The sequence below is a fragment of the Platichthys flesus genome, chromosome 21, assembly GCF_949316205.1.
Source record: "Platichthys flesus chromosome 21, fPlaFle2.1, whole genome shotgun sequence".
Lineage (NCBI taxonomy): Eukaryota > Metazoa > Chordata > Actinopteri > Pleuronectiformes > Pleuronectidae > Platichthys > Platichthys flesus.
The window spans coordinates 12,918,718-12,939,270 of record NC_084965.1 but is presented as its reverse complement, the minus strand read 5'-3'; the positions used below and the strand labels follow the sequence as shown (position 1 = coordinate 12,939,270).

At 43.6% G+C, this 20,553-nt stretch overlaps 2 protein-coding genes across 4 annotated transcripts; one reads left to right on the top strand and one right to left on the bottom strand.

Moving 5' to 3' along the window:
• Window positions 1-6,335: 6,335 nt before the first annotated feature.
• armc1 (armadillo repeat containing 1) lies at window positions 6,336-14,913 on the bottom strand. 2 transcript variants are annotated; one of them, XM_062379491.1, is made up of 8 exons: window positions 14,714-14,913; window positions 14,161-14,245; window positions 13,370-13,581; window positions 12,654-12,745; window positions 10,491-10,683; window positions 9,373-9,489; window positions 9,092-9,166; window positions 6,336-8,534 (listed from the first exon to the last, which is right to left on the bottom strand). In XM_062379491.1, the coding sequence occupies exons 3-8, from the start codon at window positions 13,529-13,531 to the stop codon at window positions 8,343-8,345; spliced, it is 831 nt and encodes a 276-aa protein (XP_062235475.1). In that variant the 5' UTR covers window positions 13,532-13,581; window positions 14,161-14,245; window positions 14,714-14,913; the 3' UTR covers window positions 6,336-8,342. The 2 variants fall into 2 exon arrangements, with proteins under 2 accessions (XP_062235475.1, XP_062235476.1); XM_062379492.1 differs by lacking the exon at window positions 14,161-14,245.
• A 325-nt stretch (window positions 14,914-15,238) lies between these two features.
• On the top strand, window positions 15,239-19,928 carry mtfr1 (mitochondrial fission regulator 1). 2 transcript variants are annotated; one of them, XM_062379790.1, is made up of 8 exons: window positions 15,239-15,320; window positions 16,090-16,198; window positions 16,445-16,543; window positions 17,274-17,422; window positions 17,501-17,736; window positions 17,912-18,161; window positions 18,262-18,442; window positions 18,637-19,928. In XM_062379790.1, exons 2-8 carry the CDS (start codon window positions 16,151-16,153, stop codon window positions 18,682-18,684), a joined length of 1,011 nt encoding a protein of 336 aa, XP_062235774.1. In that variant the 5' UTR covers window positions 15,239-15,320; window positions 16,090-16,150; the 3' UTR covers window positions 18,685-19,928. The 2 variants fall into 2 exon arrangements, with proteins under 2 accessions (XP_062235774.1, XP_062235773.1); XM_062379789.1 differs by having other exon boundaries at window positions 17,498-17,736.
• The last annotated feature ends 625 nt before the right edge of the window (window positions 19,929-20,553 follow it).

The following is a 20,553-nucleotide window of genomic DNA, read 5'->3' as shown; positions in this document are numbered from 1 at the left end:
CACATCTTTATGAATATTTAATATGGTCATGGCAAATAAGGCAAGTAATTAGGAGTTTCCATAAATTAGCAAATTGTTATTTTATGGTAATGAGACATCTTCAGTTTTTTTTCCTCATGCATAATTTATGAGGCAACAAAAAAAAAGTTTAACAGGGAAGGAAGAATTCTTGCACGTGTGCCGAGACAAACGCGCAGCTTTCTCCTTTCATTCCTTTTGTTTTTGTTTCAATTTGTCACTTTTTGTATTTATTGGGCTGGACATGGCAGGTTTCATCAGCCCAATGTACAATGCTGCCGGGTGTGGAGTTGTTTTGGAAGGAGTGGTGATACTGGCGCCGCAAGCAAGCAGACGCCACAGAAGCCTTTCTGTGCCTACTTTGATAATAAAAAAGCAGCAGACTCTAAGAGATCTTATCTTCAGAAAGTGGAGAACAAAAGGAAATGTGAGGAAAGAAAAGGGGATATGAGAGGGATCACACGCTGAAGGCCCCGGCACACCGGAGAGCCGGGGGGGGGGGGGGACTCACTAAAGGGGTTAACACGGAGGCGGAGGAGGGGAGTGGGTGGGGCAGGGAGGGCAGCGAGTCAGAAAACAAGAGCAAAACAAATCTGTGATCTGGAACTGGGAGAGCAGCCACTCAGGGGGGATTAATGAGAAGTAGGAGGCTGTGAAATGATGTGGCCTTTGAGTGGGGAGAATGGCCCTAGCGGAGCATGGCCCTGAAATGAGGTGAGACAAACTTCACCTGATCCACAATTAACGGCGTCGCGCGGATTGGGCGACGCCGGGTCACCCAACAGGGGAAGTGAGGGGGGGGAGGGGGGGAAGGATAAAAAGTCACAATTCACTTTGTGGCAAATTATCAACCCCCCCCCCCCCCCCCCCCGAAGAAGAGGCAGCCATCGGAACCCGGGCGAGTCAATGAGGAGAGGAGAGGATTTTACACACCTTGTCTTTATTTTGAAAAGAACGACAGGGATGAGAGGAAAGCTTGTTAGAAAGATTTACGCCCGGTGAGGACAGACAGTAGCAGGGGACAATTAACGGTATGGAAAAACATTATTAAAGAGCCGAAGAGTGAGAGACCGAGCGAGGAAAATAGGGGGGGTGAGCTGATTGGACGTGGGGGCGAGGAGCAATAACAGGAGCACAAATGATGAAGTGGTGTCGGGGACCAGGAACACTTGTTTGCGAGGACAATCTTTGTGTGCTTTTGTCGTCTGCCCGGCCGCCTTTATCTTTGTGTAATTCTCCGTCTGATGAAATGTGTTTAAAGAGATGAATTGGGATCGGAGGAGCCGTCCTGACATGATTATGAGGGATTCATCTGCAGCCATCTGCCACCGTTATGAAAGGGGGGGAGGGAGGATGGAGGGGCTTGTAGAGAGATAGAGGGAGGGAGGGAGAGAGGGAAGTGCAGACCTTCTGTTCAGCAGCCCTGCCACAAACCCGCCATTACACGGGCCTCTGGCCTCCAGTTTAACATGAAGACGTGCTCTGCCCCGGTGTGGTGAAGGTGAGCTGTGGGTCCAATTAAAGAAGCAGAAGTGGGTCGTGAAACTCGTGCACGTGTGGTTTGGTTCCTACGCGATCCGGCGACATGTGAACAGCGTTGTCTTTAACCACAGCACGATGGGACACGACGGGATTTCAACTCACATTCACACTCGTTTTTTGTCTTTTTTTAATTTTTGAAAGAATTTAAATCCAGGTACCACTGGTATTATCTTCCAACTTGGAAACGGCACCTCCAGACTCCATCACGTTCACACACCAGTTGGAGGAGAGGGCACAGCAGATGGGTCCATTGCTCATCACAACGTCCACTTGTTCTAAAGGGGAAAGCGGGGGCTTCAGACAGCATGTCTTAAGTTGTGTAAGAGGCTTTTTTAGTGTCACAAATGAAAGTCACACATGGTTTTTTTTGCATTTTTTCCTCAGGTTGTTTGGCCGTCCTCCGTCTCTACACAGCTCAACAGATCTGTTCACGCGGTTTCACATCACAGAGGATAAAAACGGTCCCTGCACTTAAATGTTCAGATGTGTGTTCAGTATTGATTCATGGAAATCACTCCATTTACAAAATAATATTCTGTGTGAGTCTTTTGAAAACGAGGATTTCTGACTCACTGACAGCTGTCCTCCTCCTCCTCTTCTTCTTCTGCTTTTTCCGCGAGAGGAAAAATAACTCCACTTCCACATCTCAACAAAGCACCTATTTCATTTTGCCCGCACTGAGCCATCACTTCATATTACAGGTCAACGTTGCGGTGCTTAATTATGTGCCGGCTGCTCGGGGCTCCTAATAACCTGTCATTGAGGGGAATTTGAATGTCACACCATATTGTTGGGCCCTAATGGCGGCGGGCAGATCCACTGATGAGCCGTTTTGGGACAATTACAGCGGATATTCAAATCACAGGTCTGGGTGGGCTGGGGAGGGGGGGAATACCTGACACGGGTTGACCAACTGGGCACATGCACGCGCACGCACACACTTGTTGTATCTTGACCCCCCCCTGCCCGCCTCATAAAGAGGCCCCCCTCCCTTCTTCTCCTCCTCACCCTCCCTCCCCTCCTGCTGCTGAAACTGTTTAACTGGAGCCTGATCGCTTTTATTATCCACCTAATCCAGATCTCAGCGATTTCATCAAGCCGGGGGAAGATATGCATATCATGAATTATTTTGACACTGGGACCTTTTAATTTTCGCCGGCAATATTTCATCCCACCAATCAGCGCCTGGAGTGGTTGTCGCCGGGGCGGACGTGCCGGTGTCAGAGGACGAGACTCCCTCCCCCCCCCGCCGGTGGATCCAAATCATCCCGGGGACAATAATGAGCTATGGCCACAATTATGCTGTGCCTGTGTGTGCATGCATCTCATCAAGGGCCCCATGCATGCTGCTGCTGCTGCTGCTGCTGCTAAATGATTTGGATGTAGGCCTGTATAATGCATTTTAATGATAATACTTCACTGTTTCTCAGTAGTAACCAGTAGGTTATGTTTTGCTACTACTTGATTTACTACACATTAACAGTGCTGAAGTACAGTTTGCACTATAGCAGCCATAGTAAGTTGCTTTTGTGATTTTAGTTACAACAGCTTCAGCAAATATATTCATGATCAACTAAAACCGTCGAGCTGCAGCTTTTAAATGTTGCCCCCACGTTGACGCATCATAGAAAATAACCAAATATTATTCAATCTCACGATGAATAGTTTTACACGTAATAGTTAAAAGTACATTTTGATGATGCTTAACTAAATGCAGGACTTTAGCTTTATCATTTCACTGCATATTAACATTAATAAGACTCACATAATAAGATCCATTGTGACTCATTACACGACCAACTGCAGTTAAAATTCACCTTGACCATACAGCTGCGACCTAAAATGGTGCTTATAATATATAATATATATATATGTATATATATTAAATCGGCTATAAAATATAATACTGACAGGAGCCATTCTGGATTCTAAGAAGGGGCTATTACCTTTGAGTGTTTTGAAGTTCATTTTAATACAGAAATAGTACTCGCAGTGAAAAATATGTACATTGTGGTACTGAATAGCACTTTATAATAAGACGTACTTCATTGAGGAATTGTTACTAATAGTTTTCTATATCATTACAAATACATATATATACACACACTTGGCCACTACGCTATTGCACCTATGTAGCAAATACACTTATATAATCATTCAATTACAGACTCTCTGTTGGTCTCCATCATTCTACCTCTCTTTAAAGGATCATTCCACTGAAACCCATAGTGAATCTGTGCAGGTCACAATCACATTATGAGGAGTTGTTTTCCTCATGGCGACAAAAAGCAAGTCCAGATAATGTAAATCATTAAATTACAAGGTGAAGAAACTCTTTAAGGTTAGGTTAAGGTTAAGCTTAAGGTTAGGGCAATAGTTAGGCTTAGGCAAGTAGTAACCATGGTTAAGGTTTGAGTAAATCTCCAGGATATCAATGTGAGTCAGTGTAATGTCCCCTGAAGCCATGGACACACGACTGAGTGTGAGTGTGTGTGAGTGTGTGTGTGTGTCTGATGTGTGCTCTGTGTAACTTAATACTCTGTGTCTTTACCCAGCTCCCTGTGGAGCGGGTATTACGTGCACAAATTGGATGCTCAAACAGTCAGTCCCTGACCTTCCCTCATCTCCGATGTTGACCCCCGTATAAAGAGAGACATTACATCTCGTTACACAACAACACGGCTCTGGCGCTTCGCTGCAGATAGAGAAAAATGTCTCAATTAAATCTTCGCCGGGGCCCCCTGCAGAAGAGTTATCGCCGCCCCGGCAGCGCTGATCGCTACACTCACACATCCTCAAAAGTTATTTGACATAAATTGCCGGAGTCACATCATTTCCCGCCACACTCTGAGCGGGATTTACTGCTGATCCCATTGACTGGGAGCTGAACCTCCAATAAAATTCCTCAAGAGCCTGTGGGGCTGTGGAGACACACCTATCTCCCCCCCACCATCAGGCCCTCTCCGCCCCTGCTCAGATTAACCATGCAAACACACACAGGTGGTGGTGGTGGTGGAGGGAATGAGGGAGGGGCGATACCGACAACACATTCATGTACATATATGCAACTGATAGGGCCCTGCAGGGTGGATGAGGCCTGTGCACACGCAGGACTGATTGTGTTTGATCTGATATGAGATGGAGCACAGGTGAAACGGTAAAGCCGCTTATCCGATCCAAAGAACTCAAGAAGGGGCGGAAGGGAAATTATCTGTGGCTTTAATATGAAAATGAGAGGTGAGAGCCTCTTTATGATCTCTGGGGGACGTCCTCCTGCACGCCAAGACCTCCTGAGAGGAGCGATATCATCATAAGGCAGCATATGAGCCCTAAATGAAATAATTTAGAGCCGGAAACTGCTGAACATTAGTACTCTGGCGTTGGAGAGAAAGGTAGACACTATATTAAGCACTGAAAACAACCTTATGGCTGCATTAGGCCACAGATATCAGAGTCTGAGGTGGACAAAGAAGCTCACAGTGCAGTTTGTTAAATGCAGTTTCAACAAGGCTGTATATGCAGAGTAATATTAGAAATACAAAGAAGTGTTTTCATCAGTTACACCCTGCACTTCACACTCGCTCGTTCGTTCTTTGTCAGGCTTGCTGTCTCTCTCTAGTGGTCATGTGTGAGAAAAACGAGGCCTCACGGGTCACACACAGCCTCCCACAGAGTGCTCGGTCACCGTGGCTGGGTGATATTTATGCAGGATGTTTGTGGCTTTGCAGCGGGACACAACATTATTTAAAAGTAGAAAACTATAAACAGCATTCTGTTATTTTTAGATTTGTGGCAACAGCGTCTACTGAACACGCACTGCCAGCCTCTTGATGCAAAACACAACGGAGCCACATGGCTGAGAATTCCTTAAAGTGATCAGACATTTCAATTTCTTTTTGACTTCTGAGAAAAAAGGCACTTTACATTAATTATGCAGTATGAATTGGACCCGGAGATGAGACTGGGTTTAAGGAATCAGATTGTGATGGACATGGCTGCTTATTGTTTATGCACATCGTCCCTTACCTCTCAGTTATAAATCATTCCTCAACGTTTTAGTACAAGAAATAAAACATCGAAAATCTGAAAAATCTTGCTCAAAACTTTATTGTATTTTATTTAATCAGAATTTCCAACTTAAAAATATTTGAATCTGTATTTTGTGTTTCTGTGCCTTCCCTGCGCAAAAAAAACAAGGTCTTCTCAGCAAATTACCCAGATCAAACGTAAATTGAATTAGAAAATGGAGCAAATTCCAGAAGAATTCGTGACAAATCAACATTAAACATTTCTTTAGTCCAGATGATGGAGCAGGGCGGTGAAGGCCTCGTCTCCAGCTTGGCCCAGTGTCTCACTGAAGTCTCAGCATCATCATCATCATTACAGCAGCAGCAGCAGCAGCAGCAGCAGCCAGCCCCAGCTGGAAGCCCTGCAGCCACTGCTGCTGCTGCTGCTGCGGCTGCCTGCCTACCAGCACCGTGGCTGGGGGAGGTGGTGGTGGTCAGGCGACAGAATCACCCTGGGGCCCCTCACTTATGCACCAGTAAGGAAACCTGAATTTCCCCCCTCTCGCTCTCTCTCTGCGGAGAATGGTTGCTGCCCTCAGCAATTTGATTTGACAAAGCGAGGTCTGCAGCGCTGGAGTGAACTGCACACACCAGGGATATGAGACAAGCGGATTATCACAAGAGTGAAGCTCTGACAAATCATAGGTCAACACGTGTCGTACCCACTTAACCCTGATTAAGATGCAAGGAATAAAAGAAGAAGCAGACAAAGTTTGATTCTGAGTTTATCATTGTTAGCATTAAGTGTATGGGAATCTACAGTTTTAAGATCTGCATTACAGTACATTATATTACATAGGATGACGTCTGTACACGTTACATTACGGGTGACATAGTTTTCGGTTAGTTGTCAGTCTTACAGATTCATTGAATAAAACAGTGAAGGAAAATTTACACTTTGATCAGCACATGGAGTTTTTAGAAAAAAACATTGTTCAATGATTCTCTTTGTGAGCGAAGAAGAGACCAAAAATATTAGCATGAAGACAACTTACTTAATTTAGAATTTCATTAAGTGCAAAAATGGACAAATAAAGAATAAGTTTTAATACTGATGATGACGATCTTTACTTTTAACCAATACTTTTTATCCAAAACATTATCTTGGAGGCTGATGCAAAACTACGGTCACAACATTTAATGCGCAAAAAAATGATTGCCTTTCCAGAGAACAGCACCATCAATTCCATCCCATCAGTTTGACCTCATCAACTGCGACATCTCCGCACCATCAAAACAATCAAATTCACCTGGTCAGCATTGTGTACGACTGTCAATGAGGCTCACACGAGTCAGAAGAGATCATAATTAAAACGGGTGGGAGTCAGAGGACTGTAAAGACTGAGTATCCTGAAGTGTGACATAAAATGCAGATATTACAAAAACAGAAAATGAAGTGTCTTTGCATCTAACACCCGAGAGACTCGGGCACCATTTACAAAATGTACACAACCACGCCCTTGTGTTACTACTTCTCATATGACAGCATCAGTGAGTCCTCTCTATGAGTCTTTGCTTTAAGGACACTGCCGGCTAAACTGAAAATCTAACTGAACAGGCGGGTGCACAATACTGTGAAATATTGGCTTGAGTCCAGGTGCACGAGCAGGCAGCTAACAGGTTTGTCTTCATCATGCGGCTCTACGGCTCTAACTCAAACTACAGAGGACCTTGGTGTTGATGATGTGAGACGGGACAGTGAGAGCAGAGGTAGCCTAAAAATCTGTACAAGTAGCACAAGGAGCTGTCGGCCCATTGTACGCCGCTGCAGAACTCGCGGTTGATTTTTGCTGTGCTAAAAGTATCATCTGAGTATAAACAAGCCAGTTAGCTTATCAGCTCCTCATTCAGGAAACAGTCTTATGCACATGAGCCAGTGGTTAAAGGGCTGCAGCCTCTTGCTGGAGTCTAGTTCACCCTTTCTACTGAAGTGACGTCCCTCTGTGAGCTAAAGGTTGATTTTGGATGGGGGGGGGGGGGGGGGGGTTGCTGTTAGGGAAGCACCAACGTTACATCTGACACTCTTTTATCTCTCAAATCATTTGAATGAATGAATAAATAATAATTACAGTGAAATGTCAACAAAGGCACACACAATGATCACAAATCTAGGCATCAGGCAAAAATTGGCACAAAAGACTCAACATGCTAAAAAATCCGGGGAGGGGAGAAAATAATTCGCTTAATTAGGAAATAAAGAATGAAGGATATAAACAAAAAATATATAGAGAGTAATGGGAAAATTTGGGGGGGGAAACATACAGTATGAGGACAGCAAAGAAAACCGTGCAAAATAAAAGAAGGAAGCTCCCAATTTTTAAACGTACACAAAATCAGCCATAGAACAATTAAACACGCCTGCCACACATCAGCTCTGTCAGCGCAGTGATACACATTTCCATTTGGTTTGGGCTTAGTTAAAGTCCCCTGGCTATGTTTTGTGAGATACAAATGCAGCTAGTATATAGTGTATGTATACAGCCAGTAGTGAGGTTCGTAGCTCAATATATACACAACTTAAAAGTTATTGCAGGTTCCACTTGGCCGTCCAGCACTTGTTGCTCATGTGTGCTTTGCGGAGGGGAGTCTAGACTAGACTGGAGCCGGGAGGCAGGGTTTAGTCTGGGACTAGGCTGAGAGATGCTAAGGCTGCAGCTGGATAGTACTTTTGGAGAAAAATGGGGGTGCAGAGGGACACAGGAACACAGGAAGTGGTCACCAGTAAAAGGAGCGGGTGACGAAGTTAGCAGCCGTGCTGAGCCAGCCCATGCCGTCTGTGATGGAGCCCACGCGTGTGACGGCCTTGTCCGGCTCCTGGGACGGACTCTCCTCCTCGGGCAGGTAGTCCGGGATGTCTGTGTTCTCCTCGACCAGCTCCTCAGAGTCCTCCTGGAATGACACCACCCGCTGCACAAAGACATGTTCAAAAAAAGAATCATGTTCACCATAAAACAACAAATCTGCGCAAAACACAGATTCATACGATTCTAGGATTAATGTCAAACACTGTCACTAAAATCACTATCTGGACTCAGAATACATGATTGAGCCAGGACTGACCCCTGCTGGCCACATTGTATATCACTACTAATGCATTCTTTGCCCATTACTCTCAAACACTGGGGTAACAATTATCTGCCAATTATTGCTAAATAGAACTATGCAGTCTACATGATGTCCAGTTTGGAACGTGCTGCAGGTTGGTAGCACGCTTCTTATAAAAAAAGGGGGGGTTTATCTGGGACCGGTCATGTGTTTGGCAAAAAAAACAACTAGCCTACAGGCTGAGGCAGAGATGTGACCAACTAATCATGTCAGTGTGAATAAGTCTCAGCCAGAGGCAGGAGGGCCACACTCCCCGAACTGAGACACACAGTACATTCAGCCAGCACAACAACCTATTAGCTGACTACTCCCTATTAAGTGAAATGCATTAGTCTTTCTGTAGCAGTTTACAATCTCACCTCTCCTCCATTTTCAGTCTTCACCACCTGCTGAGCCTTCATTACTTTGGTGGAGTTGATCGCGGAACCCAGAGCCTGTAAGAGAAGCAGCCCACTTAGATTTTCATTCATGAAAGTCTCCACATCGCAAACACGAACACCAAAAATTAAAACTGGACACATGCTATAATAAACCACTTTTAATTACTAAAATTAAACCTGATAATTTGTTATCTGGTTAAAATATTGTGTGTCCTCGCCCTCCTGTGTGGTTTTGTGCCAGCGAACACACACGTACGTACCTCGGCTTTAAGGTCAGAGCGGATCCTGACAACACATCTCTTGACAGCCATCTGGAAGGTGAAGCTGATGACCCCTCGGATCTTGAGCAACGCATCCTCACACAGGCTCCTTCGAGTCTGACAGTGGACAAGGACCAGGTGAGAAGTATGAAGAGATGTGTGTGACCCAACAAAGCCAAGTGAAGATAAGACTGCAGCTTATAAGTTACATTATACAGTGTAAGACCGGAAATGTAGATGATGCAGTTTAATGAAATCAAACTGGGGTATAAATATAAACTGTAAATTTTCCACTTCTACATATGGAGTGAAGCAGTTTACATGACTACGGTTTCCAGCTGCCACATTGATGCTTGCTTCCGCTGTAGTGATAGCGATGCAGCCCACCAGAGGCCGTCTGTCTGCTGTAATGTAATCTGGCTAGATGCAACTTCCTGCAGAGCAGCACTCAGGTTCAATCTCAACGTCCTGCTGTTCAATGCCTGACATTTACAACCTGACCCCTCCACCCTCCTATGTAAAGCTGCTTTCAGACATGCACTGAACTGCTCTGGAGGTGGTGCATGTGTGAACGCGAATGTCCGAGTGAGAGGCTTCACAGTTACTGCTGAGTTTCTCCACCTCCCTTAGTATAAAGTGCGTAGAAATTGAGGATAATTTGATGTAAGAACACATCAGGGGATTCACTGTGAGTGAGTGGGGGGGGGGGGGGGTTGATGATGCTTATAATGTGTGACAGACGCAAAAATGAAAAAAACTAACCAAAACAAATATCCCCCATAAGGAACGGGGAGTTTGTGGTGATAAGAGCCGACACCGGTGCCGGGGTGGTGTAGCATGATCACATGATCTCCGTAACAGTTAATACTGGTTAGGGTTAGCTCCACCTCTTGCCTGAATAATGCGGAGGATTTTATGTTGTTGTGATCGTGTCTGTGCAGAGAACCTCTTGCTGCGTTGCACATGCTTGAAGGCAAACTGTGGGTAAAGTCCACAGCCAATTCTGCAGATTTTACCAGCAGGTCATGTCTGAAAACACCTTAAGACTCACTGTGATTACAACAGCAAACACCATGCACACACAATCTTTGCTTGCTGCGTGCGCTGCGAGCACTTACAGAGTCGTCCAGTCCATCAATGTGCAGCACCACAGTCTTGGCTCTCTTGTTGTTGGAGCCGAGGAAGAACTGAGCTTTACGTCGGCAGGAGGCAGCGTCTGCTTCCGCCTGTTCGGCCTCCTCTTTACCAGCTGACTGCAGGATTTCATAGATCTCAGAGGCCAGAAGTTTGGTCTCTCCCGGTGAGGTACTCCTTTGATGAGGAAGAGTAAACAAAAAGAGAAGATTAATATCCTGATATTTTGAGGACTTAAACCTCAGCACATGGGACTCAATAGTTCAGCATGTTTTCCCTGCTTTCTCAACCTTTACAATCCTAAATGTTCACATGTTAAACTCTTCTTCTCTTTTTGTCAAGTGTTATTTAATTTGTGTGAATACACCTACAGTGTTGCTTTTTAATCTCATTGACAATGACAATAAAGGGATTCTATTCTATTGACATCTTGACGCGTGTACGCCTCTGAGGGACAGAAGTGAATGAAATTAACTAATTAACTCCACTGGGTGTGACCTGAATCTGGACGTGTCTGTCTTGTTCTGCCACTGGAGACAGAGTGACAGATAAAACCGATTCTCCCTATTCATTATTGTACCCAAAGAAAATGGCAACATCAAACATTCAGACTTGTGCTAATGAAGCAAACACCTCAACAGTTTACTGCCCTTCTAGCAGAAAAGAAAAATCCCTCACAGAGCTGTTTATTGGGCAGCAGTTTTCCTTGAAGAAGCCACATGAGACCATTAGCAGTTGTAAAGCCAGAATTGATAGGCCGTGATGCATCCTGGGATACCCCCACAGGCTATAATGCTTTATATGTCACGGAGACATCACTCCTTCTTTAGTAAACACAAACAACATCAGCGACATGGCGTGGCTGTCCTCTGAGATCCTGGTGCTCCCAGGCGCTGTTGAACACATCCAGTCAGCCTTTCAGCAAACAAACTCTTTCCTCAATCGATTTATTTATTCTCACTGAATACAAGGCAGCGTCTCCTTGAGCTTCGGACCGTAATGAGACGAAGGAATAAAAATGGTATTCACACCCGTTTCCTGCAACCGTGCTAGACGTTCCCTGACGGCTTTGTGTTCCCACTCAGTCAAGCTATGATTGACCTCTGCTCAAAGTCAGACTGACTGGACAGCGAGTAGGGAGAGCCGCTGCTGTCACTGCAGGGCACCTCGTGATGCAACCCCCGACTAGCCGAAGTGACTGGCTGACTCCAGGCCGAGCAAGAGCTCTGCCGCAGGAAGACAAGCGGGGAACAAAATCATACCAGCTAGAGTCGGCCACTTCAACATGGGTCTATTTCTATCAGGGTGCTAATGACGAACAGCAAACACTTACCAAAGCTGCCTCCTGACCCCCTGGTAAAACCAGTGGGATGGATCACAATGTCACCTCAAACCAGACCTCCCACTTACACATTGCTGGACCAGAATAAGTTTATCAAGACACTACAGATTAAATTAAATAAAACAACAGGTATGAGGCTGAAACCAAACAACAAAAGGAAAGTGTTAACGATACACCATGTCTTCCAACACTACAAATAAAGAGCAACTAGAATGGCACTCAGTAGAGAACAAAGCTCGGCCCAACATTCCCTTAACGAAATTCACTCAATGAAGTTCATATTTGGATCTCATTGCACACACAAAATATCAGTCAATATCCTAAACATGCCAGATTTTTTTAATCTAGAAAAAATATTGAAAAACATTTCAACATTTCAAAATGTTTGAAATAGGAGATCAAGTCATTTTTGTGTAATCCTGCTAACTAACAACCAACTAACAAAAAACAGACGAAACACAACTTCCTTTGTCAGGAGATAATGGAGATAAATAAAAGCCTACAGGGGTAAAAAATATGGAGGTTGACTCATCAAGAACTTTCAGCGAGGTGGCAGGATGTATTAAAATCCATGAAAAGCAGAAACAGCTATTTAACTGGTTACCACTCTATTCTAAGTCCACTTTAATAACATTCATTCTGACATGGCAAAGGGAAGGATGTTGACCGACCCGGAAAAATTGCAGACGGTCACAGATTCACAGCGCAAAACAAAATAAATCCTAGGTTAAGGTTTTATGTAGAAAAAGTGCACAGCGAGCGTGTGTGAGTGTGTGTGTGTGATGTGATGGTGACAGGAACTTGCTTCTGCATGACATTCTGCAAACTCAGCATCATGCCCAGCTCGTCCTTCATCTTCTCCCTGTTGGCACGACATTCTGCCAGGTAGCGCACAGCCTGCAAGGACAAGGGCACCCGTTATCTATCCACCAGTGAAAGCTGACAGACCCTTTGTGATATTATTGAGGGCCAGAGCCATTGAGATTGACGTGCGTGTGCAATGGTAAAATATTACATAACCAACACATACACATGAGACGACTCTGTGTTTACACTCCGCAGGAAGCAGTGAAAGAGCCGCCATTACATAATGCAACTCAAATATGTACTCACTCTACAAGTTATGTACTGTACAACATGGTGGTGGTAGGGGAAAAAGGGGAGAGGCTGCTGTATCGAGAAGCGGTTGCGTTTACAGCACAACACAGACAGCAGATGTCACCATTGTACATGGTTTCTAAACATGTAGTTCTGTTTAATGCCACCATGTGTCTGTGGCTTAGAGGAAGTGGCCTTTAGAAGGTGACCAGACACTGCTCTGACACCAAAACAGAACAAGTAGAGAGCTGAGCCAACTATTCAACCAAAAGAAATGTTAGCTAACCAACTACTGTAGATACTTCACTCAACACGTTTTCATAAATAATTCACTGTGTATACAAACTTTGTGCTTTTGCATAACAATAATTATATGTACCATAATTCATCCTTATGTCAACATATACTTGGATGCTTACTTACCAATAGCGCTGAGTAGACGACCTGTGGGTTGGGGTGATCCAGAAAGAGGATGAGGCCCGGCAGACAGCCGTGATCCTCTACTATGGCCCTCCGGTTCAGGGGGTCTGCGGCAAGGTCTCGCAGCTGGTTCACCACAGTCAGTGCGTCCACCTCCGCACTCATGGTGCCTCTTGTCTTGATGCCATGCACCTCAAACCAACTCCTTCACCCTACTGAAAAGAGAAAGCAAATAAGGGAGGTTACTCTAGACTAATTGTTCCTGCAAATAATAGTTATTACCTCTGGCAAGGATGTTATGTTTGATGTTTGTTTTTTAGCTGGAGGGATTACCACAAACCTTGATGGAAAGATCCCATTAAATTCTGATATGGGTTCAGATCAAGGATCTTTTGTTTTCTTTCTTTAACATTGAGAGATGGGGTGTTTTTCAAAATGTTTGTTGATTTCACTGGGAACAATAATGGATCTTGATGAAATAAAAATCTGGCATCTAGGAGACTGATATTTATGAGTTTGCAATTTGGTGCAGATCCAAATCATAATCAAGGTCATGTGAAGTTAGCTGTTTTCATTCAGCCTTGGTGATCAAATGTGCTCTATTCTGGCCATTTCACTTTCACTAAATAAAAATATATCTGAAGTTTTATTAACTCTTTGACCTAGACAATGTCATAACATTGGTAATTTTTAAGACCACAAGTGTGTGTGTGTGTGTGGGGGGGGGGGGGGGGGGGCACTAAACTATTCAATTTGCAATAATTTAAATAAAAAAACCAGCAGGATATATTTACGTTCCAGAAGATGGAATTTATGAAGGTCTTCTTTCTCTTAGTCAGGTCAACCTTAATTTACCCAAGGCTTGTGACAACTATATCCCTGTGAATTAAATAACCAGTTAAGATCAATTTATAAGCAGAAAACAATGTATTTATGTGCATATGAAAAATTAAGAGGAACATCCATTCACTATGAAAGTTGTCCTACTGTCCCATGACCGTACACAATATACAGGGGGAGTTCCTGGGGATTTAAATGCTGTCCTGATCGATCATTCTTGCGAAATCAGCTGAACTGAACTGAATTGTAAAAGCCTTTACGTGTCACATAAAGGATCTCATAGTGTCGCGTGCTAACAGAAGCTCGTTGTGTAACCCGGCTGTTTAATCCCTATACATCGCTGGTAACACACTCGGTTCAGTGTCGTTAGCGACAACAGCTCGTTTCTGACAAAGACACTCTCCACGACCCCCAACCTCACCTTAAATCTCGCCCTGTGCTACAGAGGGGGCTCCAGCAGCTAAGCTAGGCTAGGCTAGCTGACGTCGGGTGACAGTGGCGGCGTACCTTTTTTGTCAGCGTGTTGTGAAACCATGAGACAACTCCGGCTAAATGCAGAGACGCGACAGCAACGTGACAACAGACAGCGTGGTTCCTGAGTGAATAAGAATAAAAACAAAGGAAAGAGAACAGCGGAGAGGGTCCAGGCCTGCGCCTCTGTCTGCGCTCCGCTGGTTAAGCTAGCAGCTGGACGCGGTGTTTGGGGTGTTTTTTTCGGTACGTCAGCGGGCGCAGCTGTTTTGTGAATCGGGACATCCCAGTTTTCCATTGGGATCCGAGCGGGTGGAGGCGGACACAGCCCGACCGGGAGGAGCGGGGCACTATAACGAACACCCCTACGACGTTACCTACGGGTGACATGGCGGTGAAGTTTGATCGACTGACGTGACGTCCAATCATCAGAGAGGTTTGTTTCAAACGTCAAATATGATTGGTAGAGGTGTCTGTCAATCACTAAGAACAACCAATAGGACCCTAACAAATTACAACCCACTCCCCCTGTGGTCCCTATAATCCAATTGGCTTAGATGTTTCCCACTGGCCGCCTCTTGAACGATTCCAACAAGGTGGAAAGATGAGGAAAGTTAGCAGTTAGCAGTTAGCACCCGGCTCGGTGAGTTTGTACCAAAGTCAAACATGTTCTCAGTTAATATTTCAATATGTTTATGTCGTTAACACGTCGTCTGTGCTGTTTACAGAGTCTTGTGAGTCTTCCACATGTTATTAATTAATTTGTCAACGTTTGGTCAAGTTGTTTGGACTTAGCTGCCGCTGTTAGCATCAGTTAGCCACACAGTTAGCTAAAGTTGGGAGCCACTTGTTCTGACGTATATTATTAGCACGTTAGCCTTTAAACTTAGCTCGCCTCTGTCTGAAATGATTTCCTACTTACACTTAGCGAGTGTTCCGAGTTTTACAGCAGTTACAAGTTAAGCGTCGAATTCATGAATGATACAGTTCAATGACAGTTGCTGATATATATCTGGACAAATCACACTGTGTTGTTTATCTACATGTGCAGGTGCCCTGCTTAAGTAAAAGCGTTTTTATTCATACCATGAAGTTACTTGACCATGTTGCCACTCATTACATAAAGTCGATCAGACATACTAATTCCTTAATCGATCAAATATTAAGGCATCCAGTGGCAAACAAAACAAGCACAACAGCTTACGAATAATATTTGTATTCTAAGCTATGATAATATTGTGACAGTAAATTGTGATTGGTCAATACAAGATTCAGAATGCCTTTTTATAATACTGGAGCATATTTACACAGGTATATTTCAAGTACTTCAAGTCATCCTCGTTGGTTTTAAATTGAGTGTTTCAATCTGAATCCCTGACCCTTGTTTGTTTTGTGTTGTGTTTTTCTTCTAGACGACCACTCGGTGATAATGCCCTTGGTTTTCAGGCACGTGTGCGTCTGCTCTTGTGAAACATGACGACAGAAATGAGCAAAGAGAATGAAAGGATTGAGGTGGACCTGGTATGTAGGAGTCTGGCCCACAAGTTTTCTGAGTGATCTTTAATTTTAGGATTATTGTCCTGTCTGTGATTTATATGACAGCTCATCATTAAAGTGTCTCAATTGTAATGTATGTGAAATGAAATATGCTGTTGTTTCCAATTGAATGAATCTTGAAAAGACTGCATTTAGTTCAATAATAGATAAACAGTTATCAAAATATTTAATTTGTGATATAAGTCATGTATAATATGTTTTGTTTTGCAGGCTTCTGGATCAGCCAAGCCCTACGGGTCCTCGAGAAGCATTGTGAGGAGAATAGCTACTAATCTTCCCCTCCAACCCTGCCCCAGGGTTCATTTTCAGGTGAGGGAAGAGAAACAGGATCCTTAATTATGTTGTGTTGTGTCATTTAGTCTTTGAACGTGTGCCCTGGATATTCTGTATTTTAAGATAGTGGCATACAGTGATTTCAAGTTCTTTTAAGTTTGTCACTTTCTTCTCTCTCTGCCCGTCTCTCCTGTCTGTCAGAGTCACTGTCATGTGACAGCAAATCACGCACAGTCTTCAACTTTTGTTTACCTCTGCCTGTCTTACTGTTTTCATTTCTGAACCATAAACAGAGTGGATGAAGTCATGAGTACAGAGATACATTTGTTCAGGCGTTAACAAACCAGTCTTTTGCAATTTGTCAGTGGCATGTACATAAAGAAACTGATTTTAATAGTCTTTTCTTTCCTGTCTCCTTCAACATTGTGCTTTCTCTTTTCTTCCTTTCTTCTGTCTCCAGCCTCCCACTCTATCTATGTGGAATGCAGTATGTCTGCTTTAGGTCAGTTTGTTCGGCAACCTTTTAACAACCTTGAGCTGATTGACGACCTACTCATTTACCTGAACTGTTTCTAAAAACAACTCCTCCTTCCCTGTTTTTTTTCTGAACTATCCTGTTTTTCCAAATGACTTCTTATATAATTAAATTCTTGTTGTAAATAGGTACAATTTAGCACTATTGTAATGTGAACTTATCTGGTTTCTTCTCTGGCATGTTTTTCTTTTCATTGTGTAAAATTGTTGATTGTGGCTCTTTCTCTGACAGCTTCATCCGTACGCTGAGAACTCTGGTGTCTTGAGGAGGCAGAACTGTCAGGTGGCGTCTCTGGCTGATGTCAGCTGGATTGACCAGGATGACGACGAGGATGAGGAGGAGGGGGAGGAGGAGGATGAAGATTACTTAGGCAGACCGAGGTGAGAGGCAGATAATCAACATATTTGCATGATTAGTGTCTTGGAAATTGTAGTATTGATACTGTCTTTTCAAAGCAGGTCAGGGATTCCACAAGGATTTGTCTTTCGAGCCCAGCGCCCTCATCCTGGGAGAAGACCGTTAAACCGCCGCAGGTCACTACCCAGCCTGCACCAGGGGGCTCCTGACCCTCAGGGGCCATCAAAAGTCAACGATGAGGCCATTCAGAAGATCGGTGCTCTGGAGACAGAACTTGCCAAACTCAGAATACAGATAGCGCAAATTGTCCTGGCTCAGGAAAAGAACACACAGCCAGGTATCTCATAACACAACCTCCAAATCATGCACTCGGCTCCTCAGTACTGAGTGGAGACAATTGAGCTGTTTGTTTTCCCCCTTTTCTCCCCTGTAGTAATACAAAATGTCAACTAGGTGGCAGCAGAATCTCAAAAGTTAAACCGCTTTAATATTCCTCTTTGTTGCAATCTCAGGACCCCCAATGCCCCCCCCTGCGCCCTCTGGTACCCTACCTCCCCCTCCCCCGCCTCCTCCCCCACCACCACCACCTCCCCCACCACCTTCGAGCCTCCAGCGGACATTTTCAGCCATAGACTTGATAAAAGAGCGCAGAGGGAAGAAGACAGACGGGGAGACGATTTTGGAGTCGAGGTCGGCAGATATCCCCAGCATGCTGGATATCCTGAAGGACATCAACAAAGTCAAGTTGCGATCAGTCAAAAGGTAAGTCTCCACTTCAGACATATTCAAACCTTCAAATACAGACAAAGTGATTTTTGAAGCCAGAAAACATACAGAACTCGTTGCCTGTGTGTTTTCACAGTCGTCCGTCAGAAGGCGATGGTAGACTAAAGTCCAGTGGGCCTATGGATCCTGCCGCTCTCATCGCTGAGGCCCTGAAGCGCAAATTCGCCCACCGCTATCGACACAACAGTGAACACGAGGACAAGGAGGATTTCCAACTTCCAGTTCCAGAAGTTAAGCCTCGAACAGAAACCCCTTTGGTGAGACATTGTTTATTTGTCTGATTTTTAGCTAAACAATTACCTTAGAAAGATTGGTCTACACAAACATCTGCCATTAGTTCATCATTAGCAGACTGAGTGAATATCTGGGTTATATACACAATGAAATATGACCCATGTGACCTATATCTACGTGGTCTGTACTTAATTTAGACGTCTGTCTGTTTTCACAGTTTGGGCAGCACATGTTGAAGTCAACTGGAAAAAAGAACTTGCTGTGAACAGCTTCTTCTGAACTCAGAGTCCAACGAGTGCTGTGGACATTTTGAAGTGCCTTATCAACACTTTTAATACCTGCTGGAAGGGCAAGGGATTCTGCCTGAGCTCGACGACGGGCCGCTCCAAGTATGGGTCATCTCTAAAGTGTCACATCCAATGATCAGCCTCATGTTTTTTGCACTTTTATAACATAGCATTCACAATCTGTTTTATGGAAGTGATTTTTTTTTTTTGTCCTGAGAGAAAATGTCAAAGGCACCAAGTGCTGGTTGAAGCAACACTACACAATACTTTTATGTTATTAAATTGAATAAGTCTTCATTAGGTTTGTATTAAAAATGGTGCACACATCAGTTTTATATCCCAGTTCCTAATTGCTCTGTAAAAGCTTAAGTTCTTCTACTGCAGAAGGAAGCTAGCACCTTTTTACCTGTGGGATATTGTGATGTCTTGTTTATACACGTAGACAGACCAGTGGACTAATTTATAATTGGAATACAAGTATTTATGTTGGGGTTTAAATAGTTTTTTCTGTTAACATAATTATAATAATAATATTCCTTCCATCAATCTGTTATTTTTTTCGTTTTTTGTTGATCCTGTGTCATAGTTGCTAATATTGCCACTTATTATTATTTTTTGTTGGTTCTAATATATGTTTCCCAGTTTTAGTTGATGTAATTTATCTCTACTACGATTTGCTTTTAAGAGCCAAAGACATTCCAGTGATGCCAGTGTTTAAATGCCAAATCCTTTTTCTTTCTTTTAAAAAAAAAACTTATCTTGTTTCCCATGATGCTTTTTTGCAGAACACTAACACGTTTCCCAGAACAAAGACTCATTGTTCAGTATCAACACTTAACAAATACAGTGATTGTAGATAACTAAAAAAATACATTGCTTATTTAAAGAAGTCATGGGAAGGTTCATGCTGTTTTCAGTATTCCAGAGGTTTAGATGTTGCCAGTAATCATGTTTCCAAGCCTCAGTCCAGAAATGTGACCTATCAACTCATTGCAGTTGAGGTTTTTAGGCAGTATGTAATTCAAAGTGACTGATTGCACATTGATACCTGTTTTATTTATGTTAGTGCAGTTGCTGCTTGTCGTCAAATCTGAAGTTTTTATAAGGGAAAGTGGAACAGTTGTGTCATAGATTTAAATTTATAAAGCTAAAATGTTGTAGAAAAGTTGTCTTCCATGAAAATGAACTTGAACTGTCGAGTCTGAATAAAATTTTATCGTCAGTCCTGACTTGCTTCGTGTCTTTGACTTTATCCTGTTTAGAAAATGCTGGATGGCTCAGAATTTCTGAATATTGAAAAGAACGAGGTGATGACTATTGGCTCTGAAGCACCTGGGATTTCTTTCCCAAGTCTTGGTATCACCATTGGACAATGACCTCACTTTAACGTAACTTGTCAATATAGTCCAGCTTGTCATTCATGTCATCATTTCCTGTCTTCATCTGTCTGAGGCAACAGTCTACATGAATTACAGCTTCTCCAAAACACAGCAGCCAGACTCGTCTGTTAAAGAGAGCAAACTCCGGTTTGTGTGGCCTGGAGTCCACAGAGAAGACCCAACAATGCCGGCCGAGGACCCGAAGTGACAGAACCTTCTCTGTCAGGGTTCCCACTCTTTGGAGCAATCTCCCTGAGAAGATTCATCTCTCAAACTCCTGATGCTCTTATGGACACATTTGTACAGGTGTCCTTTCTCCCGGTTCTGGTCTGACCACTTTAATCTTTAAAAAAAAAAGTTTTATTGAATGTTTTAATCTCTTTTTGCATCTGTAATGTTAGTTTTGTGTCTGTTTCCAAAGCCTTGTGATCTTCAAATTGCCTTTGTTTACTTTACTTTTATTTGACT